General features: G+C 44.1%; 2 protein-coding genes across 2 annotated transcripts; both read right to left on the minus strand.

The window, feature by feature from the left end:
* Nucleotides 1-6,285: 6,285 nt before the first annotated feature.
* On the minus strand, nucleotides 6,286-8,160 carry LOC124671963 (probable fucosyltransferase 7). Its single transcript, XM_047208276.1, has 2 exons — nucleotides 7,954-8,160; nucleotides 6,286-7,825 (listed from the first exon to the last, which is right to left on the minus strand). Exons 1-2 carry the CDS (start codon nucleotides 8,135-8,137, stop codon nucleotides 6,357-6,359), a joined length of 1,653 nt encoding a protein of 550 aa, XP_047064232.1. The 5' UTR covers nucleotides 8,138-8,160; the 3' UTR covers nucleotides 6,286-6,356.
* Nucleotides 8,161-12,818: 4,658 nt separating this feature from the next.
* LOC124685259 (protein TIC 22, chloroplastic-like) lies at nucleotides 12,819-17,889 on the minus strand. Its single transcript, XM_047219593.1, has 8 exons — nucleotides 17,494-17,889; nucleotides 17,347-17,409; nucleotides 16,811-16,885; nucleotides 16,111-16,155; nucleotides 13,426-13,485; nucleotides 13,282-13,353; nucleotides 13,176-13,211; nucleotides 12,819-13,087 (listed from the first exon to the last, which is right to left on the minus strand). Exons 1-8 carry the CDS (start codon nucleotides 17,872-17,874, stop codon nucleotides 12,998-13,000), a joined length of 822 nt encoding a protein of 273 aa, XP_047075549.1. The 5' UTR covers nucleotides 17,875-17,889; the 3' UTR covers nucleotides 12,819-12,997.
* Between the last annotated feature and the right edge of the window lie 9,229 nt (nucleotides 17,890-27,118).

Consider the following 27,118-nt stretch of genomic DNA (forward strand, 5'->3'; position numbering starts at 1 on the left):
GAACCTGTCAAAGACACTTGCATGGAAAATGAAATTGTTGTTAATGATTGCAATAAACATGCCCAAACTTCTGAAAATACTATTTCTTATAAGCATGTTAATTTTTGTGGAATGCATAGACCTTGTGGAATTAATCAAATCGAAGATGAATATTCTATCCATCATAGGAATGCAAAAACTAGAATGTGGTACAAGGCTCTAAAAGATCTTGGTGAAAAAGTTTGTGACCTCCATCCTTTTATTTGTGAACTTTGCTATGAAGTGGGTCATTTTAATTTTCAATGTTCTGGTCATGATGATAGTATTTCGAATTTAATGAGTACGTCAAGTCTATATTGTGATAACATGATCACTCCTAATCAGCATGATGAACTTACTTTATTTTTGGGGTGTGAAGAGTTATCAAGAAAAATTTCTTTGATAGATATGAGTGATCTTGATATGAATAGTGTGTTGCATGGATGTTATCTCTATTGTGTTAATAATTGCCATGCCAACACCTACATACAAAGTGTTATAAAGGATGGGACTTTACCAAAATATGACAGGACTAATATGTGTTTTGTTCTTATTAATGAAAGAGAGGTATCCTCCCAAGTTTCTTCTATTGTTTCTAATAATAAACCAGGTTATGTGGAGAAGCTTCCTTTCAAGCCTCTCCCTCCTAAAGAGGAAAAGAAGAAGAAGAAGGTAACGAAGAAGAAGAGGAGGAGTAAAAGGAGAGAGGAAACGGTATCTTCTCCCAAACTTGTTGCTCCTATTACAATTGATACTTATAATTCTGAATTCGATGATTCTGAACTTGATGATGAACCTATGCCTGTTATTTATATTAGTGATCATGATTGGGAAAAGCACACTTCTTTTGATATTGAAGATCTCTGGGACACTAATTCTGAAAATGATGATGTTAATAATTGCCATAGTATTAGTACTATCCATGTTTCTTCCCATGATGATATAGAAAGCTCTAAGCTTGGGGATGAGGTGTTTGAAAATCCTTTTGCTACTGATGATTATATGTTTAATACATCTCCTTCTAGTAACAATGATGGTATGTTTACAGATGAACACACTTTGGAAGATAACTATTCTATTCATTATGATTATTCTATGCCTCCAATTTATGTTGATTATAATGATGGATGTGATAGTTTTACTCCCACTATTACTAATAAAATTGATTATGCTTGTGTGGAGAGTAATGATATTTTTATGCATGTGGATCATGATAAGAATGCTTTATGCGATAGGTATATTGTTGAGTTTATCAATGATACCACTGAAAATTATTATGAGAGAGGGAGACATGGTTTTATATATCTCAATAATATTAAGTCGCCTCTCTTTTTGTTGAAAATTTTGAAGTTGCACTTGCTTTGTCTTTCTATGATAGTAGCTTCATGCTTCAATAATTTGTTTTCTTACAAGATTCGTTTGCATAGAAAGTGGGTTAGACTTAAGTGTGTTTGGTATTTGCTTTTTGATGCTCTCTTATATTCATAAGAGCATCATGAAAATTATCATGCCTAGCTAAAAGGCTTTAAAGAAAAGCGCTCTTGGGAGACTCATTGTTTTATTTATGCAATTTTTGTTTTATTTTTGAGTCAAGGTACTGCCTACTACTGTAGCAATATCTTTGTATCTTTATTTTCTTGCATTGTTGTGCCAAGTAAAGTCTTTGATAGAAAGTTGATACTAGATTTGGATTTCTGCGCAGAAACAGATTTTTAGCTGTCACGAATTTGAGCTTTTCTCTCTGTAGAAAAATCTAAAAATTCTGAAAAAAATCATGAGTAATCCTCAGATATGTACGCAACTTTCATTCAACTGGAGCTTTTCCATCTGAGCATGTTAAGTGCCTCGAAAAAAATCGTCTTTACGGACTGTTCTGTTTTTGACAGATTCTGCCTTTTATTTCGCATTGCCTCTTTTACTGTGTTTGAGTGGATTTTTTTGCTCCATTAAATTTCAGTAACCTTGGGTAATGTCCACAAGTGTTGGGAATGATTGTGTCCTTGCTGAACATGTGAATTTTTGATTATGCACTAACCCTCTAATGAGATTGCTTTGAGTTTGGTGTGAAGGAAGTTTTCAAGGATCAAGAGAGGAGGATGATATAATATGATCAAGAAGAGTGAAAAGTCTAAGCTTGGGGCATCCCCATATATTCCAAGAAGACTCAAGCGTCTAAGCTTGGGGATGCCCAAGGCATCCCCTTCTTCATCGACAATTTATCAGGTCATCTCTAGTGAAACTATATTTTAATTCCGTCACATCTTATGCACTTTACTTGGAGCGTCTGTGTGCTTTTATTTTCGTTTTGTTATTTTCATTCTCTAATCGGATCCTAGCATGCTTGTGTGGGAGAGAGACACGCTCCGCTTTTTCATTTGAACAATTGTGTTCTTCGTTTTACTTTAATGTTCATGGCGAAAACTGAAAGCCTCAGCACTTATTGTTTATGTTTATGGCGAAAGCTGAAAGCCTCAGCATTGATTGTTATTTGGTTGGAAACAGAAAATGCTTCATGTGGTAGTTGGTATATTGTCTTGAATAATTTGATGCTTGACAATTGTTTTGAGCTCTCAAGTAGATTATGTTTAAACTTTTGCACGATGTAGTTTAAGCCTATTAGTGGAGAACTACCGTAGAGCTGGCTGAAATTTGGTTTGCATGATTGGTCTCTCTAAGGTCTAGATATTTTATGGTAAAAGTGTTTGAGTAACAAGGAAGACAGTGCAGAGTCTTATAATGCTTGCAATATGTTTTTATGTAAGTCTTGTTGTACCACTTTATACTTGTGTTTGCTTCAAACAACCTTGCTAGCCAAAGCCTCGTACTGAGAGGGAATGCTTCTCATGCATCCAAATCCTTGAGCCAAAACTTGTGCCATTTGTGTCCACCATAACTACTTATTATGTGGTATTTTCTGCCATTCCAAGTAAATACTTCATGTGCTACCTTTAAACAATTCAAAACTTTATTACTCCTTATTTGTGTCAATGTTTTATAGCTCATGAGGAAGTATGTGGTGTTTTATCTTTCAATCTTGTTGGGCAGACTTTCACCAATGGACTAGTGGCATATACATCCGCTTATCCAATAATTTTGCAAAAAGAGCTGGCAACGGGGTGCCCAGCCCCAATTAATTAACTTTCATTAATAATTCTCTCACATGTTTTGCCCTGATTTATCAGTAAGCAACTTAATTTGGCAATAGACACTCCTCCATGGCATGTGAAATGTTGGAAGGCACCCGAGGATTCGGTTAGCCATGGCTTGTGAAAGCGAAAGGTTGGGAGGAGTGTCATTTATAAATAAAACTAAAATACATGTGTAAACAAAAGAGAAGAGGGATGATCTACCTTGCTGGTAGAGATAACGTCCTTCATGGGAGCCGCACTTTGAAAGTCTATTTGACAAGGGGGTTAGAGTGCCCACTACCATTCATTGACAACAACAAACACCTCCCAAAACTTTATTTTTATGCTCTCTTTATGATTTCAAAACTTAAAAAGCTCTAGCACATGATTTAATGCCTGCTTCCCTCTGCGAAGGGTCTTTCTTTTACTTTATATTGAGTCAGTTTACCTACTTCTTTCTATCTTAGAAGCAAACACTTGTGTCAACTGTGTGCATTGATTCTTACATGCTTGCTTATTGCACTTATTATATTACTTTGTGTTGACAATTATCCATAAGATATGCATGTTGAAGTTGAAGGCAATTGCTCAAACTTAAATCTTCCTTTGTGTTGCTTAAAAACCTTTTATTAAGAATATATTGCTTTATGAGTTAACTCTTATGCAAGACTTTTTGATGCTTGTCTTGAAAGTACTATTCATGAAAAGTTTTTATTATATGATTCAGTTGTTTAGTCATTATCTATTTGTTAGCAAACTATAGACCATTGCTTTGAGTCACTTCATTCATCTCATATGCTTTACAATAGTATTGATCAAGATTATGTTGATAGCATGTCACTTCAGAAATTATTCTTGTTATCGTTTACCTACTCGAGGATGAGTAGAACTAAGCTTGGGGATGCTTGATACGTCTCCAACGTATCTATAATTTCTTATGTTCCATGCTAGTTTTATGCCAATAGCTACATGTTTTATATGCACTTTATATCATAATATGGCATTTATTGGACTAACCTATTAACAAGATGCCACAGTGCCGGTTTACATTTATTATGTCCGTTTATTGCGGAAAAGGCCCAAAAACCAAAGTGCTCGGAAAAATCTAGAAAAATTACAGAAATTCTATTTCGCCAGAAGACCCACGGAGCCAGAAGGGCCAGGCCAGAGGAGGCCCACAGCCTCCTCCCCATCCACTGGTGCGGCCAGGAGGGGGGCGGCGCCGCCCTATGGGGTGGGCCCCTCGGGCACCCCCTCGCGCCGCCCTTTCGCCTATATTAAGCTCCTTCCCTGAAAACCCTAAGGGGATCGACGATTTCTCCAGAAGAGTTCCGTAGCTCCGCCGCCACCAAAAACCCTAATTCGGGGGACATAAGTCTCTGTTTTGGCACCCTGCCGGGACGTGGAATTGCCCCCGGAGCCATCTCCATCGACTCCATCGCCATCTTCATCGCTGTTGCTGTCTCCCATGATGAGGAGGGAGTAGTTCTCCCCGAGGCTGAGGGCTCTACCGGTAGCTATGTGGTTCATCTCTCTCTCCCATGGTGTGATCTTTATGTGATCATGAGCATTGTAATCTAGTTGAATATGTAGATGTTACTCTTGTCTATTATGCACTCTAAATGTTACTTTAATATGAACTCCGGAGTCACTCTCCACGGTGTGATGGTGACAGTATGCGCATCGTGTGTGATTCCTTTATGACGTTGTGGAGCTTGTTTACTCCGGCTTGAGGTGTGCTTTTGCAGCCCTACACAGTGAATGGTGTTTGTTATCCAACAAGAGAGTGTTTGAGAGTAGCATTTATTTATTCAATTATGTGATCATTGTTGAGAGTGTCCACTAGTGAAAGTATGATCCCTAGGTCTTGTTTCTAAGCATTGAAACACCGTTTCCAACAAGTTCTGCTACATGTTCGCTTGCTGCCATTTTTATTTCAGATTGCTATTACTACTTATAATCATCCATATTACTTGTATTTCACTATCTCTTCGCCGAACTAGTGCACCTGACAAGTGTATTAGGTGTGTTGGGGACACAAGAGACTTCTTGTATCTTAATTGCAGGGTTGCTTGAGAGGGATATCTTTGACCTCTACCTCCATGAGTTCGATAAACCTTGGGTGATTCACTTAAGGGAAATTTGCTGCTGTTCTACGAACCTCTGCTCTTGGAGGCCCAACACTGTCTACAGGAATAGAAGCGTGCGTAGACATCAGCGTCTCGCGTCACTCACCTCTTGAGGCCTCGTTCTTGGAGTTGGCACTGACTGGAGGGTTTGCGGAAGACGGAGGTGGTCGGGTGTTCCGGTGGAGGCTTGCGAGGCAACGACAATGGTGATGACCAAGGGTTGGTGGCGTCAAGACCGTGTTAGTCGGCTCCGTTCCGGCGTGTTCGAACGTCTTCGTGTTGGTCTCATCTCGCTGTGAAGTCGAAACCGCCTTTGAGCGATGTACGATGACCTTTGAGGGGTGGTCTGCTGAAGGTCCTATTCGGCGAGCGGGTCTTGCGCATCTCCTCTCCGAGGCTCATCTTCAGAATCGGAGCTGCCAGCCTCTTCTCGAGGAGCCATCTGTTTGGCATAGGCCGACTTAAGATTCGCGGTTGTGTAGCTTTTGTGGGTAGCCTGGGTGGCTGAGTGTGCCCTTGGGGGTAGTCGTGGTTTGGGCGTGGCTCTGTTGTTTGTAGATTTTTGCCCGATTTTCTCCTAAAAATCGTGCACCTTCTGCTTAATTAATGGACGAGGCAAAGATTTTGCCTCCGTTTAAAAAAAACCCTTGTTTTTTCTAGAAGAATTCTCGGCCCTTTGATTGTCATAGAACAAACACGCACACGCACACACATGCACATGCACATAAATAAAAATAGAAAAAAGAGCCAACATGCATACCAAACAAACAAGAAGAAGAAGAAGAAAAAACAGAGGCTGCTTTATCGACGGAAAAACCCAGCAGCGGCTGCGCCTAGTCAACACAGTGCGGCATCAGCGGCTACAATAGGGTCGCCAGCCGCTTTGGACGGAAGAGACGTTGACTAAAAATTAGTCAGGTTTAACAATTCCGGTTGAAAAGGTCACTTGTAGTTGTAGTAGCAAAATAAATCAGTAATCCCCTTCTTACATTACACGTAAACCTCCTGTAGACGTGCAGATCATGTACATTTCAGTGAACTGATGGCCCAGAAACATGACTAAATCAAAATTACTACCAACTTAATCGACGAGCTTAAGACCGAAGCCCACATCTTCGCAGTGTTGCAGGAACGGCACGTGCGCCACCGGGTCAAGATCCTTGCCGCCACGGCACACGAGAGACGGCGGCGAGTGCAGGCACGGCTCCACCGACGCCGGCCTCACGCACGCCACGTCGGCGCCCCTCCCGCTCCAGTCCAGCGGGGCCAGCAGCCATGGCCGCAGCCCGGCCAGCGCGTGCGCCACGTACCCGAACGTCGACCACCCCGTGGTCACCATCCCGTCGGAGTAGCTCAGCAGGAAGATCTCCGCCAGCGCGCGCTCGTTGTGCGCCCGCGCCTCCGTGTGCTGCTCCCCGTCGTGGCTCGGCTGGTACACCGTCACCACCTCCCCGGACGCCGTCGCGTTGGCGTAGTACGTGCCGTGGAGCTTCTCGTAGTACTCCGGCTTCAGCGACACCACCAGCACGGCCGTCGTCTTGGCCCTCGCCGCCGTGCTGTTCGCCGGCAGCACGGCGGCGGCAGGCTCGTCGGTCACTTGCGGTAGGAGATGGTTCTCGCGCGTGCACCGGACGATGCGCTCGTACATGGCCTCGAACGGGACCCCGCTCTGTGGCACGACGCGCACCTGCACGCCCAGACGCTCGTCGGCGCCGGCGAGGTAGCCGTCGAAGAACCTCTGCACGACCCCCCACGCTCGGTTGCCCGGGTGGAGTAGGTACCTGCCGAGGTGGTGGAACACGGACCCCTTGGCCGGGAACATCCGGCCCAGCTCGTCCCGGTACGTCGGCACCAGGAACAGCGCCACGGCGAAGTAGCTGTCGGACCTGAGCACCATCCAGTTGAACCGGTCGAGCGCCCGGTGGTCCTCCTCGCAGAAGGTGTGGTTCCGGAGCCGGAGGTTCATGTTCTCCAGGTGGAGGTACACGTACGGCGGCAGCGCGCTCCCATTCTCACCACCGCCATCGTCGTCGTAGCCGACGACGCCGCTCTCGAGCATGCTGACGTAGCTCTCCGGGCAGCTGGACCAGAAGCCGCGGTTCATGTTGGGGAAGCCCGAGGGGGGAAGCAGCCACGAGGACCCCGGGAACGGCTCGCAGAAGAGGCCCACCATCTCGGCGGGCTCGTGGACGAGGAGGACGCGGCCGGTGAGCAGCGCGTAGAGGAAGGTGGAGACGAGGCTGAGCATCCGGTTGCCGAGGCCCTGGATGGGGAGCCACACCACGTACCGGCACTCGCCGCGGTCGCCGTTGCGGCCGGAGTGGAGCTGCGCCCTCGCCTCCCGGTACCGCGCCGTGCCCGGCCCGCACCGGCGGTGGTTCGCTTCGTACTGCCTCAGCTTCCGGGAGAGGTAAGATGACACCGGGAACGGCGACGGCTTCCATCGCTTGGACCCTTGGTACCGGCTGCGGCACGCCGGCTCGTCGAAGTCCGGAGACAGGAGGCCGCCGAGGAGCCGGTCCCGGGGTGACGACGCGGTACGGCGGGGACCTGATCGATCCGGCAAGAAAATGAATAAACGCATGGAACACGGGGCCCTTAACGTACGGCATCCGGCAGGCATGGGTGGCTAAGCTATGAGTACTTTGCTGAAGGAAAGTAGTAGGCGTCAATCATACTTTGCTGTTTCACCTGCGACCAGAGCTGGGTGTCGGCGGCGATGGAGGCGGCTCGGTCGCCGAAGAGGAAGAGAACCAGCAGCAGCGGCAACGCGGCGAGGAAGACGACCGCGAAGGCGCCCCGACGACGCTTCCCTGCCACCGGTGGATCTCGCGCTCCTTCCATCATCGCCTTGGGAACCATACACAAAAATGGCACTCTAGTACTCTGCTCCGTTTTCTGGAGCAGCAAGTGGCCGGAGATGTCAACTGTTGCGAATTGCGATGGGTTTATACGTTGGCTGTCATCTATAGTAGAATGCCAGAATGGCAAAACAAGCAGATCTAATAGTAGGGGGGTGGCGGTCTGCTGGTTTTGCTTATCATTGACAAGTAATCGCGCACATGTAATGCAAGTCCCATCTCACCGTAAATTACGGAAGAGTCCATCTTGCATCTAACCGATCCCATAAACGGTTAGAGGCCTAAAATTTCTTCATACCCGCACCTAAACCCCTATGTTAGAGCAGTAAAATATTATACTGCTTGACCACCACTCCGTTTCCTATATTTACTCGAGTGCTTGGCGGTTGAGTATAAGAGCATCTCCAGCGACGGCGTCCCCAAAGCGTTTGCAAACGGCGTCGAATCAAGCGTTTTGAGACGTGTTTTGTTCGTGCCGTGTTTGGGGGACGTCGCTCCCCAGCCGCGTTCTCCAAACGCCGCCCCCAAACTTTTTTAACATTAAAATATATTTTTTGGTTTTTTTCATTTTTATTTCAATACAGAGAAGAAACATTCCACAAATTAATACATAATTGGAAATATGGTTTACACAAACTAAGACATAGTTTGGAACATGATTTCCACAAACTAAGAGCATCTCCAGTCGCGTCCCCCAAACCGGCCCCCAAACGGCGCCGGATCGAGCGTTTGGGGGACGTGTTTCGTTCGTGCTGCGTTTGGGGGACGTCGCTCCCCAGCCGCGTCCCCCAAACGCCGCCCCCAACCATTAAAATACTCTTTTTTGTTTTTTTCCTTTTTATTTCAATAAATACATAATTGGGAACGTGGTTTACACGAAGACATAGTTTGTAACATGGTTTTCCACAAACTAATACATAGTTTGAACCATGGTTGACACAAATTAAAACATTGGAAAATGAGAAAACCTAACTAGTGTTGGCATCGCAGATTTCGTGTATTCGCTGCCAAGAAAGAACACTCCCAAGCACTCCCGGTCATCCAAACTGGAAAATCCAGCTGGTGATGATAGCCATGTTGGTCCTTTCGAGGAAGAACATCCAGAAATCTCCGTGCCTATTTTCGTTGCGAAGAAATAACACTCGGCGTGATCAATCGTCCTCCTCATCGGTGTCGCCGTGGTAGTGCCGACGACAACGTGTGTCGTCGAACACCTTGATGCTCATATCCGCGTCGCCAAGGTAGGAGAATGTGAGCATGCATCCGGCTTCGAGGTCGTGGTAGCGCGCGAACTTCTCCCATCCAGTGTGGAGGTACATCTTGTCGCGCCCGTCGAAGAGCACGTCCACGGACACCGGCAACCGTCGCAGTCAGCCTTCCGCAGATGTAGCGCGGCTGGCTCGTTGCCGGCGACGAAGTCGGCGAACTTGTCCGGTAAGCTTTGGATGTCGAGTGGGTCGCCCTTGAGGACGACGACGAACTCGAACAACCCTTGCTCCTCCTCCTGCAGGTCCGACGATGAAGACAACGGCGTCGCAGGCGACGGCAAGCATGCGGCTCTGGTAAGTTTGTATGAATTTGGCATGAGTCTATGTTTAAAGAGTTAAATTTAGGGATTCGGTTAAAAAAAAATAGAGAAGTAAACTCCTCTAGAATCTGTTTTCAGATATTCGGCTGTTTACTCCTCTAGAATCTGAGGATTGGCTAGAGATGCTGTAAGTGTCTAGCCCTTTTTTATCTTCTGGAACTGAAGAAAGTTCAAAATCTGTAATTTGTGGCACAAGAAAATCTAGGAGATGAGAAAATTCAAGTATCTTCCTTTTCCCCAATCACTTCCGATTTGGGTCTGCATCGGGGGTTTCATGTCCCTATCCTACTGTGATGAAACAGCGGCTTGCCTTGCCGTGACCTGTCTAAATCAGCAGGGAGCCGGCTGAGACCAAGAGGAGCCGTGTGCGTCCAGGCCCGCTTCGTTTTCTGTTGGACGACACGGACGAAGGAAGAAATATTCCTCCTTTGAATATGCACTCAGAGAGACAAACTGTGTATCCCATGAGTTAGCTAAGTTAGCCAGGGTTGTGGTCAAGAATGTTCGGTTAGATGAACCCCTAGCGTCAATTATACCTCTGCTTGTTTAGTCAGAGATAGAAGACGGATTTTGAACTTTCACTTGGATTTATTTTGTGCCACACCCACAAAGTTTCTTTGATAGGTTACCGTGGATGCCGTCATGGGCCTGCAAAGGTGAGGCGCAGTCGAGTTAACCAAACTTGGTAGCAACGTCGACGCCATGGGTACCTGAAGTTAATAGTAGCAATGTCAAGGGAGGTAGCAGGGTTAACTGAAGTTTGTTCTTCGTCTGTTCATCACATCACATGTGTTGCCTCGCTTTCAGTTTCAGCTCAGACAGTGGAACCTTATCATTGATTCGTTTTGGACGCATATGCAATGTGTTGTCACAGGTTCGTACTTCTTTTTGTTATAAGAAAGATGATGACCTCGCAAATAGTCGATTCCGGCAAGTTTTTGTTGTTTCTGTCTAACTTAAAACTTACATACCATGACAGGTTCAAACATCACAATCACAAACTACCGCACACCAACCTATTAGAAAAATTTGTAGCATTAAGTGCCAAATGAAAGAGCATAAACATATATAAATAAATAAATTTGGGATTTGAGTGAATTAGATATTGGTAGCCAACCAAGGATATTATGTCATTTATATTTAATTAATAACTCAGATCTGTAAAGTTTGGCCAAAAAATTCATGATATTTGTTTAAATTTAACAATGTTTGATTTTGGCTAAACCCATGATGCAACGTAATTTGGGATGGAGGCTTAGGAGTATCTGAAATTTCCCCTCCAAAAAGTACCTTATAAAGGAAGAGTTTTACTATTGATCTTCTAGCTTTTTATCACGGCTACATGTACCAACTTAAACAAGAGAATTCATAACATGAATCATCCAACCGAGTAACTTCTGAACGATCATACGACAAAAAAAAACGAGGCTAAAAGGCAAATGAAGGCGCAGAAAGTCCGTCACCATCTAATCGCCTGCAGGTGTGCCAATTAGTAGCAGAAAATAGCTCCATGACCACGGCCTTTGCCCGTTTCCACCGCTTCTCTGAACTCAGCTCTTTGCAATGGCGCCCAAGATCGCGGTAGGCCACCATATTGTATGTCCATCTGATTTGGATGATAAAGTGTTCTTTTGTCAAAGATAACATCATATCATTATGACAAAATCATCAACACACAGCAAACTCCCCGGCTAGTATTTGTACTTGATCCCATCTCAAGCCCATTGTCCATAATTTCGCAATATGTGAGAAATACTATAGGGCCGAGGTATATGAAAAGCTACTATATGTCATAAAGCTGGCAACATGGCACTCAAGAAAGATCTGTTGTATGGTCTTATCTTGACCGCAAGGACAAACTTCGCTCCCCTGCCATTTTCGTTTAATCATATTATCTATTATGGGAAGTAGGCTCCTCTGAAGATGCACTAAAAGTTCATATACTTGATGATGATTTCTGTTTTCCAAATATGTTTATGCCAAAAATAAATTTGAGAATTCATAGGACAGGGATGCCGTTGGATTGAAGACCGTTGTGATGAAGAGACCAAGAAAAAGTGTCTCGTCATTGTGATGATCCAGCCTATTCCACCTCTTGGACCAGCTTATTCGAAGCCCCCAGTTTAGGCTGAACGATTGCCCGTTGGAATGTCACATTTGGTAGGTCATAGAAAAAACCTGAACCGCTGCGACATTGACATTTTGCTGCCTCCTAACATTATATATAGGATATGATATTGCTGACGAAGTGGCTCATTAGCAGCCCAAGTATCCTAAGCAAATCTGTCCGTCATTCTAGTGGTAGAATCGACCTAGCACCGAACAAATGCTTTGCACACCTTAGGCCGTTCCAAAACCAATAATCTCCATCCAAAATTCCACTTGAGAAATAGTCTTTCTTTCGCTGGTATTAGTTTCTTAGAAGATGCTCACAAACCAGTCATCGTTAGTGAGCTTGAGCCACTTGCTATCCAGACAAATAATATTTATCTTCAGGCCCTCCTACCTGAACCTCTTTCAGGTTTCAGCCTGCATAAAATACCTCATTTGACGAGCCTATATATTTTCTCTTACGGCTGAGAAAATATTACTGCGATTTACAAGATCAAAAAGTTGTGAATTATGATATGCTAGCTCCACTTCCACAGTTCCACTACAATCATCATTCTTCTCCTCCATGAACATCGCTTCCAACTACTCCCTCCACCCGTAATATAAGATGTCATTACAAGTATTCGTTGTAATAACATCTTATATTATGAGATGGAGGGAGTACATCTCAACCACATATGCTGCACTCCACGGAGATCATGTTTTCGTGAAGTTCTCATCCAGATGGCTTGACTAGTGAGTGGGTGAAAATTTTCATAGAGAATGGTAGCAAGGGGGAAAGGAGATCCAGATTGTAACGAAGGTAGTATGAGAACAAACTGATAATGGGAATCTAATCATGTTTTCTCTTTTATGACTGCAATCCTGTACAGATATTTTCCCCCACGGAAATAAATCTTGCAACAAAAGTATAGCACCATACAGAACTTGATGTTTGTGAATCAGAAATAATAGCAACAGATATATATTTTCTAGAAAACAAGGGGAAAAACACGACCATATTTTATCACTTGACCTTAAAAAATTCCTTACAAGGCTAACCGTGAAATAATCATTAAGAATAAAAGCTCAGGCAGCAACTTAACGTTGATGATAGGCTGGCCATCACAGCATGTCAAGTGGGAAAATATGTGTGCTCAAACTCTATGCTTGCACAACAAACTATGCTGATACCTCATTGATATGTTGGTTAAGGCTCTTCCCAGGTGGTATGAAGATCAAGTCGTCCCATCCAGAATTTCTATCATTTATCTGTAAAATAAAGAGTTCTACGATGTTAGCAGTCAGTAAGGTACATACAAGCAGTCCTGAGTGTATGGTATGTTTTTCTCTATCCTACCTCCATTTTCTTCAGGACATCCTCCAAACTCCCAACCTGAAGAAACCAGAAGGCTGAGTTTTCAGGAGGTCTTACAAAAGAAATAAGAACTCTATAAAGCGCATACCATGATTTGCTTAGATAAGGCTGATCCTTTCGAAGCTTTAGATGTCTTTCTAAGCTCTCTTTCTATGTCCTCCTGGACAGAGAAGGAAACGATGACAATTTGACCAGACTGTCAGTAAATGAAAGAAAATAGATCCTAACAAACCTTTTGGAAATATATTGGACAATAGCGCTTCTTCTGTTTCTTAAGAACCAGTAGATCTGACTGCGCATGCAAATCAGGCATTTTCATCACAGTGAAGGGCAGTTCATTCAAAGTTGAATATGTCACTTGAAAGAAGTTAAACATCCAATGTACAAAAGCTGCAAAGCATGCATCTCCAGGAAAGAGTTATGGAAACACCTATGCCCTGCTGTAACAATGCCAGCATGAGGCTGTACCCTGGTTCTATTGTAAGGTACTTCACTTTCCTTTGGCATCCACTGAATAGCTGCTCTTTGTTTCAATCCAGTAAACCAAATATGCTCAGTTTGTTGGATAAACAACATAACAATAAAGGATGCCTTTTTTTGGTGGGGATGGGGAGGATGTCTTCCTGTTGTGAAAGCTAGTAAGATGGATGCGGCCAGCCAGACGGCAATAACACCAGGATGGTTGTATTGGACCAGGAGACGGTCACGTGTTTGGCAAAGACTTGCATCACCAAATAAAAGAGGAGAGTCCTTTAGGAAAGTATAGGTTTAGGAAAGAGTTCAACTGTATTAGGAAAGATCTAATAATTCCAGTTGTATTACGAGAGGTCCGTGGCCTGAGCTCCATTATATAAGGATGACGTGTATCTACTTTTGGATCAAGCAATAACAATCAATCTATTCTATCCCTGCTTATTCCCTCTTCTCAACCTATGTCTACCCAATCCCTAGCAGCCACGCCGTCTGGCTATCTTCTGCATGGTATTTATCCGGTTGTGGATCTAAGTCCACAACATTTGGTATCAGAGACGACCACCATGGCTTTCGATGCTGGCTCTTTCATGGAGAAATTCAAGGCCTCTGTTCAACAAATCTTTGACGAATTCAAGGTGTGCATGCTTGAGATCGTTACAGAAAAGGGAAGGGGGATAACAACGGTTTTAGTCGCAACCATGCCTACGCAGCCAGAAGTCGAGGAAGCAACAGTGACGTATCATCAAGAGGCAGCATTTTGGAGGAGCAGCAAAAATCAGAAACAGTGAAGCCAAACACAATGGCTGCCAGACTCTTCAAGGCGGTGGAGCTCGTTGGATCAATGGAAGTGAACCAGCAAACTATGACAGCTGCAGCATGTTATTACACTGTGATGAACATAAACAAGCCACATGTGTATCAGATATGCAAGAAGGGCGAGCTGCTGGGCAGCGATAGAAAGCCATGTCGACGAAAAGCATTAGAGCAAAATTCATGTGCAGCAGATTGCATGAAAAAAAAATGCATATGCATGCACATCAATTCCTGATCAATCCAGGAGAAAGAGTTGGAGATAAGAGAAAATCTATTATATTCAAGCGTCTAGCAAATCAGGAAGGCCAAGAGATAGACAAGTTCTACATGAGAGAATTGGGCAAGAACTAGCAAACTGTGGAGCTGGAATATTAGAACCACATCAAAGTGGGGATATGAAGGACTTCAACCCTTGGCCGCCACCATGCAGCTTGAGGGCAAGGCTTATCCAGGAGGGGTGTAGTGTTGTGGACGATAGTAAGATGGATGCGGCCAGCCAGACGACAAGAACACCAGGATGGTTGTATTGGATCCTGAGATGGTCATGTGTTTGGCAAAGACTTGCAGCACCAAATAATAGAGGAGAATCCTTTAGGAAAGTATAGGTTTAGGAAAGAATTCAATTGTATTAGGAAAGATCTAATAATTCGAGTCGTATTAGGAGTCGTCCGAGGCCTGAGCATCCCTTATATAAGGATGACATGTATCTACTTTTGGATCAAGCAATAACAATCAATCTATCTAACCCTGATTATTCTCTCTTCTCAACCTATGTCTACCCAATCCCTAGCAGCCACGCCGTTTGACTATCTTCTGCACGGTATTCATCCTGTTGTGGATCACTGCCTTACAATTTAAAATGCACGCCAACCAACTATTCAAATTGACGAGATAGGACTATCACAAGAGGAGGCACCCTGGTGAGAGTGGGGAAATCATGACAGGACTGTCCATTCAGTATTGGAAAGTAACTAATGATGGCAGGACAGGTAAACAGATTTAGCTTTAAGCAATGGGTTCATCCACCTATTTCTCTGGTGTCCATCCGGTTGTGGATCTGAGCCATATTTATGATGGAACTTAGCCCATATTAAATTAGATTTTTCTGTTAGAAGTCAAGGAATGAATCAACCAATCAACTAGTACATATGCTACCACGCCCATTATTGTTATATTGATCAATAGATGTAAAAAGAATTACCAGAGGTATATTTCACTCTTACCAGCATATTAATCAGTTGATGTAAAGTTCTCAACGAAGAGTTTAATATTTTGCATTCCAGAATTTCAGGACAGATAGAAGTGAGATTTTCCATTGGCAACTTGGCATGTCAGTAACCAGCAGGGTTTTAGGGTTGATGTCAGGTTATTAACAGGGTTTTAGAAACATGAACTGTCCCAAAAACAGAAGGTGGTGTAGACGAAGATGGTTTGGAAGAGGAGGAATACAAGGGTGGCCAGACAATCTGGTTTCTGGGACAGTAACAGTAGTTTGTGGAACCCTGGTTGATAATGCATATAACTGAACTTGACACATAAAATCCCAGTGTCCAACTGTCAATGAGCATATAAATCTAACTGCTTTCGATGAGAATAAATTTCTTAGTAGAGCAATAAAACAAGAAGTTACCTGAAAAACTGGAACACCATCAAAGCCAGTTAAGCCGGATTTCAACTGAAAAGCCAAATAGTAATAATCATTATTAGGCTGAAGAAGTCCACTTGCATTGCTTATATTAGAGTACCAGTGTGGAATTCCATTTCCAATGCTTATATTGATAACGGTAACCCGCATATACTGCAATAGTGCCCAACAATGCTAAACCAGCCCGAAAAGACTACAAAACTTGATATTGACATATGCTGTCTTTGAAGCCACAGAATGACAACTGTATGTTATCTGACAAATATGAATATAAAATAAAAAACGATATATTACAAGTATTCAGACACACATGTGGATGATACATTGGAATGATCGGTGGCCATCTAACCTTTATATGCCTGATGCAGACAAGGAAGTTGAAATTAAAAGCTTCGAGTAGTGTTTATGCAAATTTCGGCATTCAAGAAGTAACCCTAGCTCATGGACTTTTTTTTTGGTTAACATCCAGAAACAGAATGATATATAAGTTGATACAAATGGCAGCCATGTGGACCTTGAAACACATACTTGCTGCATTGCTGCTTTGAACAATAATTTGGTTAATATGATAAATTTGGCTTTCTTTCTGGTGAGAACGACAAAGGGGTGGGGGTGCTTAAACTGGTACACATATATATAGATAATATAATAGAAAAAGGAGACACAGTTCCATCAAGGTGCAAACCTCCAGTGCATTCTTTATTTGAAGAGGGTCTGGTAAGAACCGGAAAGCAATACCTTCGGCCTTCAACATATAAACCTGCATTCCAAAACATGAAACAATATCAGTAACATTCAAGATATACAATTACAGTGATCCACTTAATTAGAGGTTTGTTTTCTGCACAAGTCACTTGCATCTGTGGTCAGGCAAAAAAACTATACTCATTTGCTTAATTAGTGTTTCATTTCATTAGGATGGTGAAAAAGCAGAGTTGCTGTGAGTTGGCCAACACCACCCTACTTGCTCCGTAGCAGCGGAGTCAAGTGAGAAGCTGCAATAGGGCTAGCCTAAGCTCATAATAAATGCTCAAAGTGTGTAGAATTTAGCTACTGAGACAATCCTAATCTAGAAAAATTGGCCACACATAAGCAATCAACAACATAAACTCATTATTACTAAAATCTAGCGTAAACCCAATTCTCTGTGAACTCCGTGCGGGAATGTTCCCGAGATACATGACATGATGGCGATCACGAGACACACCAAGTTGAGCTCACCTGATCAAGCGTAATGGGAACAACTTTTGCCCCCTTCCCTAGCATCGGCTGCCGCTTCCTGACCTACACAAAAGACGCTCCAGCACCATCAGTAAAGAAAACATATAAAAGCAGGCAGATGGCGAGGGAGGGGCAGGGAATAGATACATGGGAGAGGAGGGAGTCTGCGTCCTCGGATCGGAAGCAAAGGAGGCCGAGGGAGCGTAGGCCGGTGGCGGGGTCGGAGACGAGCACGAACTCGTTGCTGGAGTTGCAGACCGTGAAGACGGGGGTGCCGGTGAGCGCCCGCGCGACCTCGTCGGGCGCGAGCGCGAGGGATTGGGAGTGGGAGGCGCCCTGGGGCCCCGGCGGGCGCGCGGCGGCGAGCGCGGGGCGCGGGACCGTGAAGCGCGAGGCGAGGCTGGAGAGGTGGTGGTGGAGGAAGGAGGAGGCGGCGGCGAGGGGGTTGGGAGGCGGGGAAGGGGAGGGGGAGGGGTTGGACATGGGGGCGGCGGCGAGTGGCAGGGCGGCGGAGCTGGGCGGCGGCATCGGGTTTGCTTGGTCGCTATCGCCGCGCGGTGTCGCCGAGGACGAGGAGTCCAGCCCGAGCCCGTGTTGTGGTGCGGCCTGCTCCGGTTCAGTTCTCCGCGCCTGCCGTGGCAATTCTTCTGTCTTCTTTTTTTTTTTACAGAAACTGTGGCGCTTTATTGATCACATAACATCATTACATAGTTCTACCCGGATATACTCCGGAACAACCTCAAAAGAAAGATTACACACACCTTGCTCACTACTCCGAGCTAACTTATGCGCCACGCCATTGATCCTGCGTCCAACATGTTGGAACACACAACAGTCGAACTCTGTAGCCAGGCGCTTGATGTCGCCAATGACAGAGCCAACTTGAGAACGATCCATCGTCTTTGACTTGATTTTCTGGATCACCGAAAGGCAATCAGAGGCAAGAACAATGCACCCAAAGCCATTGTCTCGAGTGACTCTCAAAGCACAACGAACAGCCAGTGCTTCCGCCAATTCAGGTGAGACCATGCCCTCCATCCCTTCATTGTATGTGAGCTTGACAGAGCCTAGGTGATCACGAACCACCGCGCCCCATCCAAAGCGATTCTCGTCCTTAAAAATTGCAGCATCCACATTGACACAAAACTTCCCGGCCGGCGGCGGACTCCAACGAACTGGTGGGGAGGAATCACACCTTGTAGCCATCTTGGTTTTGAAACAATGTTGCTGAATATTATCGACATACACTGCAATTTTGCCAGCAATTCTTTGCGGAGATAAAGCCTCAACACCATGTCGCGCATCGTTGCGTGCCTCCCATATATGCACGCAGTGACCGCCATAGTTGTAGCTTGAAGCTTCGATGCTCTGGCGATGAACTGAAAGAGCCAAGACTTCATGCCAGAGAAAGACCTCCGGTCCAAACAGATCAGTGCAGACTCCTTCACTGCTGACCACACCGCAGAGGCCATAGGACAGAAAAGGAACAGATGCTCCACTGTTTCCAAACGGCCACAGAACACACATCTGTCCTCAGCTGGTATGTTGCGCCTCTGAAGCTGAACGCCAGTGGGAAGACAGTCATGCGCCATTCTCCATAGGACAATCTTCATCTTGTCCGGGCAGGTTATAGCCCAGATAGACTTCCACGCCTTCTCCTCGCGAGGCATATCGGAGCTACCGCCACGCCCAGCCGCCCGTTTTGCTAGGAAACGTTCAGTCCGAGCCAGCCGATATGCAGACCTCACTGAATATTGTCCCAGCTTTGTATGCTCCCAAATGGCATAGTCGTTGATGTCTACGTTCCCCCTCCTTTCCTGTAGACAGTGTTGGGCCTCCAAGTGCAGAGGTTTGTAGAACAGCAGCAAGTTTCCCTTAAGTGGATCACCCAAGGTTTATCGAACTCAGGGAGGAAGAGGTCAAAGATATCCCTCTCATGCAACCACTGCAACCACAAAGCAAGAAGTCTCTTGTGTCCCCAACACACCTAATAGGTGCACTAGTTCGGCGAAGAGATAGTGAAATACAGGTGGTATGAATATATATGAACGAGTAGCAATGGTGCCGGAAAATAGCTTGTCTGGCGTGTAGTTGATGGTGGTAGTATTGCGACGAGTAGTAACACGAGTAAAACGATGAAACAAGCGGTAGTAACTCAGCGGTATTTAGGGACAAGGCCTAGGGATTACACTTTCACTAGTGGACACTCTCAACATTGATCACATAACAGAATAGATAAATGCATACTCTACACTTTTGTTGGATGATGAACACATTGCGTAGGATTACACGAACCCTCAATGCCGGAGTTAACAAGCTCCACAATAATGCTCATGTTTAAGTAACCTTAAGTGTAAGATAGATCAAAAGACTAAACCAAGTACTAGCATAGCATGCACACTTGTCACCTTCATGCATATGTAGGAGGAATAGATCACATCAATATTATCATAGCAATAGTTAACTTCGCAATCTACAAGAGATCATGATCATAGCATAAACCAAGTACTAACACGGTGCACGCCCTGTCACCTTTGCACACATGCAGGAGGAATAAAACTACTTTAATAACACATCACTAGAGTAGCACATAGATAGTAGTGATACAAAACTCAGATGAATCTCAATCATGTAAAGCAGCTCATGAGATCATTGTATTGAATTACATAGGAGAGAGATTAACCACATAGCTACCGGTACAGCCCCAAGCCTCAATGGAGAACTACTCCCTCCTCATGGGAGCAGCAGCGGTGATGAAGATGGCGGTGGAGATTGCAGCGGTGTCGATGGAGAAGCCTTCCGGGGGCACTTCCCCGCTCCGGCAGGGTGCCGGAACAGAGACTCCTGTCCCCCAGATCTTGGCTTCGCGATGACGGCGGCTCTGGAACTTTTCTCGTATCGTGGCTCTCTCTGTCAGGGTTTTTAGGTCAGGGACCTTTATATAGGCGAAGAGGCGGCGTCAGAAGGTCGAAGAGGCGGCCAGGGGGTAAGGCGGCGCGGGCCAACCCTAGGCCGCGCCGGCCACCCTCCTGGTGGGCCTGTGGCCCCCCTACGGGTCCTTCCGGGTGTTACTGGAAGCTTCGTGGAAAAATAGGAACCCGGGCGTTGATTTCGTCCAATTCGAGAATATTTCGTTACTAGGATTTCTGAAACCAAAAACAGCAGAAAACAGGAACTGGCACTTCGGCATCTTGTTAATAGGTTAGTTCCAGAAAATGCGTAAATATGACATATAATGTGTATAAAACATGCAGGTATCATCAATAAAGTGGCATGGAACATAAGAAATTATCGATACGTCGGAGACGTATCAGCATCCCCAAGCTTAGTTCTGCTCGTCCCGAGCGAGGTAAAACGATAACAAAGATAATTTCTTAAGTGACATGCCATCATAAACTTGATCATATTGTAAACATATGTAATGAATGCAGCGATCAAAACAATGGTAATGACATGAGTAAACAAGCTGAATCATAAAGCAAAGACTTTTCATGAATAGTACTTCAAGACAAGCATCAATAAGTCTTGCATAAGAGTTAACTCATAAAGCAATAAAACAAAGTAAAGGTGTTGAAGCAACACATAGGAAGATTAAGTTTCAGCGGTTGCTTTCAACTTGTAACATGTATATCTCATGGATATTGTCAACATAGAGTAATATAACAAGTGCAATATGCAAGTATGTAGGAATCAATGCACAGTTCACACAAGTGTTTGCTTCTTAAGGTGGAAGGAGATAGGTAAAGCTGACTCAACAATAAAAGTAAAAGAAAGGTCCTTCAATGAGGAAAGCATCGATTGCTGTATTTGTGCTAGAGCTTTTATTTTGAAAACATGAAACAATTTTGTCAACGGTAGTAATAAAGCATATGAGTTATGTAAATTATATCTTACAAGTTGCAAGCCTCATGCATAGTATACTAATAGTGTCCGCACCTCGTCCTACTTAGCTTGGACTACCGGGTCTTTGCATGCCATGTTTCAACCAAGTGTCACAAAGGGGTACCTCCATGCCGCTCGTACAAAGGTCTAAGGAGAATGCTCGCATTTCGGATTTCTCGCTTTTGATTATTCTCAACTTAGACATCCATACCGGGACAACATGGACAACAGATAATGGACTCCTCTTAAATGCATAAGCATGTAACAAAGTTATTATTCTCATATGAGATTGAGGATATATGTCCAAAACTGAAACTTCCACCATGATTCATGGTTTTAGTTAGCGGCCCAATGTTCTTCTCTAACAATTTTACATGCTCCAACCACTAAAATGATAGACCTTCAGACAAGACGGACATGCATAGCAACTCACATGATATTCAATAAAGAGTAATTGATGGCGTTCCCCAGAAGCATGGTTATCGCACAACAAGCAACTTAATAAGAGATAAAGTGCATAAGTACATATTCAATACTACGATAGTTTTTAAGGCTATTTTGTCCCATGAGCTATATATTGCAAAGGTGAATGATGGAATTTTAAAGGTAGCACTCAAGCAATTTACTTTGGAATGGCGGAGAAATACCATGTAGTAGGTAGGTATGGTGGACACAAATGGCATAGTGGTTGGCTCAAGGATTTGGATGCATGAGAAGTATTCCCTCTCGATACAAGGTTTAGGCTAGCAAGGTTATTTGAAGCAAACTCAAGGATGAACGGTACAGCAAAACTCACATAAGAGACATATTGTAAACATTATAAGACTCTACACCGTCTTCCTTGTTGTTCAAAACTCAATACTAGATATTATCTAGACCTTAGAGAAACCAAATATGCAAATCAAATTTTAGCAAGCTCTATGTATTTCTTCATTAATGGGTGCAAAGCATATGATGCAAGAGCTTAAACATGAGCACAACAATTGCCAAGTATCACATTATCCAAGACATTTTAGAATTACTACATGTAGCATTTTCCAATTCCAACCGAATAACAATTTAACGAAGAGGAAACTTCGCCATGAATATTATGAGCTAAGAACACATGTGTTCATACGAACCAGCGGAGCGTGTCTCTCTCCCACACAAGGATGAACTTATTCAGAGAACTAAGATAACAAAACAAAAACAAAAATAAAAGCACACGAGACGCTCCAAGTAAAATACATAGGATGTGACTGAATAAAAATATAGTTTCACTAGAAGAAACCCGATAAGTTGTCGATGAAGAAGGGGATGCCTTGGGCATCCCCAAGCTTAGATGCTTGAGTCTTCTTAAAATATGCAGGGATGAACCACCGGGGCATCCCCAAGCTTAGAGCTTTCACTCCTCTTGATCATAGTATATCATTCTCCTCTCTTGACCCTTGAAAACTTCCTTCACACCAAACTTCAAGCAAACTCATTAGAGGGTTAGTGCATCATTAATAATTCACACATTCAGAGGTGACACAATCATTCTTTTCACTTCTGGACATTGCATAATGCTACTGGACATTAATGGATCAAAGAAATAAATCCAACATAGCAAAAGAGGCAATGCGAAATAAAAGGCAGAATCTGTCAAAAACAGAACAGTCCGTAAAGACGAATTTATAAATGGCACCAGACTTGCTCAAATGGAAAAACTCAAAACTAATGAAAGTTGCGTACATATCTGAGGATCACGCTCGTAAATTGGCAGATTTTTTCGAATTTTCTACAGAGAATTATGCCCAGATTCGTGACAGACAGCAATGCTGTTTCTGCGCAGCGATCCCAAATATAACATCAACTTTGACATAGAAACTTTACTTGGCACAACAAAACACAAAATTAAGATAAGGAGAGGTTGCTACAGTAGTAAACAACTTCCAAGACACAAATATAAAACAAAGTACTGTAGTAAAAAAAACACATGGGTTATCTCCCAAGAAGTTCTTTCTTTATAGCCATTAAGATGGGCTCAGCAGATTCAATGATGCACTCGCAAGAAATAGTATTTGAAGCAAAAGAGAGCATCAAGAGGCAAATTCAAAACACATTTAAGTCTAACATGCTTCCTATGCATAAGAATCTTGTAAATAAACAAGTTCATGAAGAGCAAAGTAACAAGCATAGGAAGATAAAACAAGTGTAGCTTCAAAAATTTCAGCACATAGAGAGGTGTTTTAGTAACATGAAAATTTTTACAACCATATTTTCCTCTCTCATAATAACTTTCAGTAGCATCATGAGCAAACTCAACAATATAACTATCACATAAAGCATTCTTATCATGAGTCTCATGCATAAAATAGTTACTACTCCCAACATAAGCATAGTCATTCTTATTAATTGTAGTGGGAGCAAATTCAACAAAGTAGCTATCAAATATAGGAGGTATATTGTAATCATAATCAAATTTATCCTCCATAACAGGTGGTAACAAAAGACTACTATCATTATAATCATCATAAATAGGAGGCAAAGTATCATCAAAGTAAATTTTCTCCTCAATGCTTGGGGGACTAAAAATATCATGCTCATCAAAGCCAGCTTCCCCAAGCTTAGAATTTTCCATAGCATTAGCAACAATGGTGTTCAAAGCATTCATACTAATAACATTCCCATTATCATGCATATAAAGTTCCATGGGTTTTTTAATTCTCTCTTCAAACACATCATGTCCTAATTCAAGATAAAGTTCATAAAGATCTCTCATATTTTTGTTGTTTTCCATTATGCCTAACTAGTGTAAACAAGAAACCAAATGTCGCAATTGCAGAGTCTAAAGGAAATAGCTTCGAGTACTTACAACGGCGGAAAATAGCTTGGTAGCCGAGGTCCGGAGTGTGAGTACCTTTTACCTTTCCTCCCCGGCAACGGCGCCAGAAAATTAGCTTGATGTCTACGTTCCCCCTCCTTTCCTGTAGACAGTGTTGGGCCTCCAAGTGCGAGAGGTTTGTAGAACAGCGGCAAGTTTCCCTTAAGTGGATCACCCAAGGTTTATCGAACTCGGGGAGGAAGAGGTCAAAGATATCCCTCTCATGCAACCCTGCAACCACAAAGCAAGAAGTCTCTTGTGTCCCCAACACACCTAATAGGTGCACTAGTTCGGCGAAGAGATAGTGAAATACAGGTGGTATGAATATATATGAACAGTAGCAATGGTGCCAGAAAATAGCTTGCTGGCGTGTAGTTGATGGTGGTAGTATTGCAGCAGATAGTAACACGAGTAAAACATGTAAACAAGCGGTAGTAACTCAGCGGTATTTAGGGACAAGGCCTAGGGATTACACTTTCACTAGTGGACACTCTCAACATTGATCACATAACAGGATAGATAAATGCATACTCTACACTTTTATTGGATGATGAACACATTGCGTAGGATTACACGAACCCTCAATGCCGGAGTTAACAAGCTCCACAATAATGCTCATGTTTAAGTAACCTTAAGTGTAAGATAGATCAAAAGACTAAACCAAGTACTAGCATAGCATGCACACTTGTCACCTTCATGCATATGTAGGAGGAATAGATCACATCAATATTATCATAGCAATAGTTAACTTCGCAATCTACAAGAGATCATGATCATAGCATAAACCAAGTACTAACACGGTGCACGCACTCGTCACCTTTGCACACATGCGGGAGGAATAAAACTACTTTAATAACACATCACTAGAGTAGCACATAGATAGTAGTGATACAAAACTCGAGATGAATCTCAATCATGTAAAGCAGCTCATGAGATCATTGTATTGAATTACATAGGAGAGAGATTAACCACATAGCTACCGGTACAGCCCCAAGCCTCAATGGAGAACTACTCCCTCCTCATGGGAGCGGCAGCGGTGATGAAGATGGCGGTGGAGATTGCAGCGGTGTCGATGGAGAAGCCTTCGGGGGCACTTCCCCGCTCCGGCGGGGTGCCGGAACAGAGACTCCTGTCCCCCGGATCTTGGCTTCGCAATGACGGCGGCTGCGGAACTTTTCTCGTATCGTGGCTCTCTCCGTCGGGGTTTTAGGTCGGGGACCTTTATATAGGCGAAGAGGCGGCGTCGGAAGGTCGAAGAGGCGGCCGGGGGTAAGGCGGCGCGGGCCAGCCCTAGGCCGCGCCGGCCACCCTCCTGGTGGGCCTGTGGCCCCCCTGCGGTCCTTCCGGGTGTTCGGAAGCTTCGTGGAAAAATAGGAACCCGGGCGTTGATTTCGTCCAATTCCGAGAATATTTCGTTACTAGGATTTACGAAACCAAAAACAGCGAGAAAACGGAAACTGGCACTTCGGCATCTTGTTAATAGGTTAGTTCCAGAAAATGCGTAAATATGACATATAATGTGTATAAAACATGCAGGTATCATCAATAAAGTGGCATGGAACATAAGAAATTATCGATACGTCGGAGACGTATCAGTCGTCTCCTCCAAACTTGCTCACTGGTATGTGTTGGATCACCCGTGCCATTGGCTCATAGAAGAACTCATAAACCTTGTCCATATCCCAGACTTTGGCAGAAACATCGAGGAAAAACTCCACCTTGGTCTCCACAGGCAGATGCTTGACAGTAGCAAAAGTACCAGCCCTGTATCCCGGCACCCAGGAGTCTGTCAAGGCATTGATCCGTTCACCATTTCCAACACCCCAGCTCAGGCCCCGTACCAGCAGATCACGTCCAAAGAGAATTGACCTCCATGTGTATGAGGAGGAGCGGGGTTTAACAGCCGACAAGAAGTCAGCGTCGGGGAAGTATCGTCCCTTCAGAACCCTTGCACACAGGGACGTAGGCTCAGTTAGTAGCCGCCAAGCTTGCTTTCCAAGCATCGCTTGGTTGAAGAGAACAAAGTCTCTAAACCCCATGCCACCGAGAGACTTAGGCGTCGTTAACCAATCCCACGAGCGCAAGTGAAGCTTCCTTTTTCCATCTTCTAAACCCCACCAGTCATTGGCCACATGTGTCTTCATTTTGTTGCAGATACCGACAGGAACCTGAAAGCAACTCATGACATAATTAGCAATGGACTGTGAGACTGACTTTAGCTTAGTTTCTTTGCCAGCCCTTGAGAGCGGTCGATCGGACCACCCAGACACACTCTTCCAAACTCGGTCAGACAAAAACTTGAATGAACCCTTGGCCGATCGAGCGATCTCCGTTGGCATACCCAAGTATGAATCTTGTAGGACCTCGTTAGACACTTCCAGCGCCACTTTCACATCATGTTTGACACTGTCCACACACTTGTGTCCAAAGAAAACCGAGGATTTCTGGAGATTGATCCTCTGTCCAGATGCAGCACAGTATTTATTAAGCACATCCTTGAGGGAATTCACACTCCTACTATCACTTCTAGCAAAGAAGATACTGTCGTCGGCGAAGAGTAAATGGGATATAGGGGGACCTTGTCTGCCATTTCGCAAACCATGTAGCTCTCCAAGGCCCTCCTTCTTCTGCAACAAACACGACAGTCCTTCAGTACACAAGAGGAATAGATAGGGGCTGATAGGGTCGCCTTGGCGGATCCCTCTCGACGGCACCACTGGAGGAGTTAACTCCCCATTGACTTTGACAACATATCTCGCTGTAGTCACACATCTCATAACTGATGTAATCCAAGCGTCCGCAAAACCCAACTTGGACGGACGACCATGCAAGTACTGCCACTCAATGCGGTCATACGCCTTCATCATGTCGATTTTCAGCGCGAAAAAGGGGCTCTTGTTCCTCTGTTTCCTCACTGTATGAAGACATTCATAGGCCACCAAGGCACTGTCGGTTATAAGACGGCCAGGAACGAAAGCACTTTGGTACTCCGAGATAATATCCGGGAGCCACACCTTCAGTCTGTTTGCTAGAACCTTTGAAGCT

This window comes from Lolium rigidum, chromosome 1, assembly GCF_022539505.1.
Source record: "Lolium rigidum isolate FL_2022 chromosome 1, APGP_CSIRO_Lrig_0.1, whole genome shotgun sequence".
NCBI classification, from domain to species: Eukaryota; Viridiplantae; Streptophyta; class Magnoliopsida; order Poales; family Poaceae; genus Lolium; species Lolium rigidum.

Excerpts from the sequence above, each read along its gene's own strand:
- LOC124671963 (XM_047208276.1), bottom strand. The coding sequence starts at position 8,137 with ATGGTTCCCAAGGCGATGATGGAAGGAGCGCGAGATCCACCGGTGGCA. Across the intron at positions 7,826-7,953 it reads GTCGCAGGTGAAACAGCAAA|GTCCCCGCCGTACCGCGTCG; the intron begins GTATGATTGACG and ends CGGATCGATCAG.
- LOC124685259 (XM_047219593.1), bottom strand. The coding sequence starts at position 17,874 with ATGCCGCCGCCCAGCTCCGCCGCCCTGCCACTCGCCGCCGCCCCCATG. Across the intron at positions 16,886-17,346 it reads TTCCCATTACGCTTGATCAG|GTTTATATGTTGAAGGCCGA; the intron begins GTGAGCTCAACT and ends TTTGGAATGCAG. Across the intron at positions 13,212-13,281 it reads CCTTATCTAAGCAAATCATG|GTTGGGAGTTTGGAGGATGT; the intron begins GTATGCGCTTTA and ends TGGTTTCTTCAG.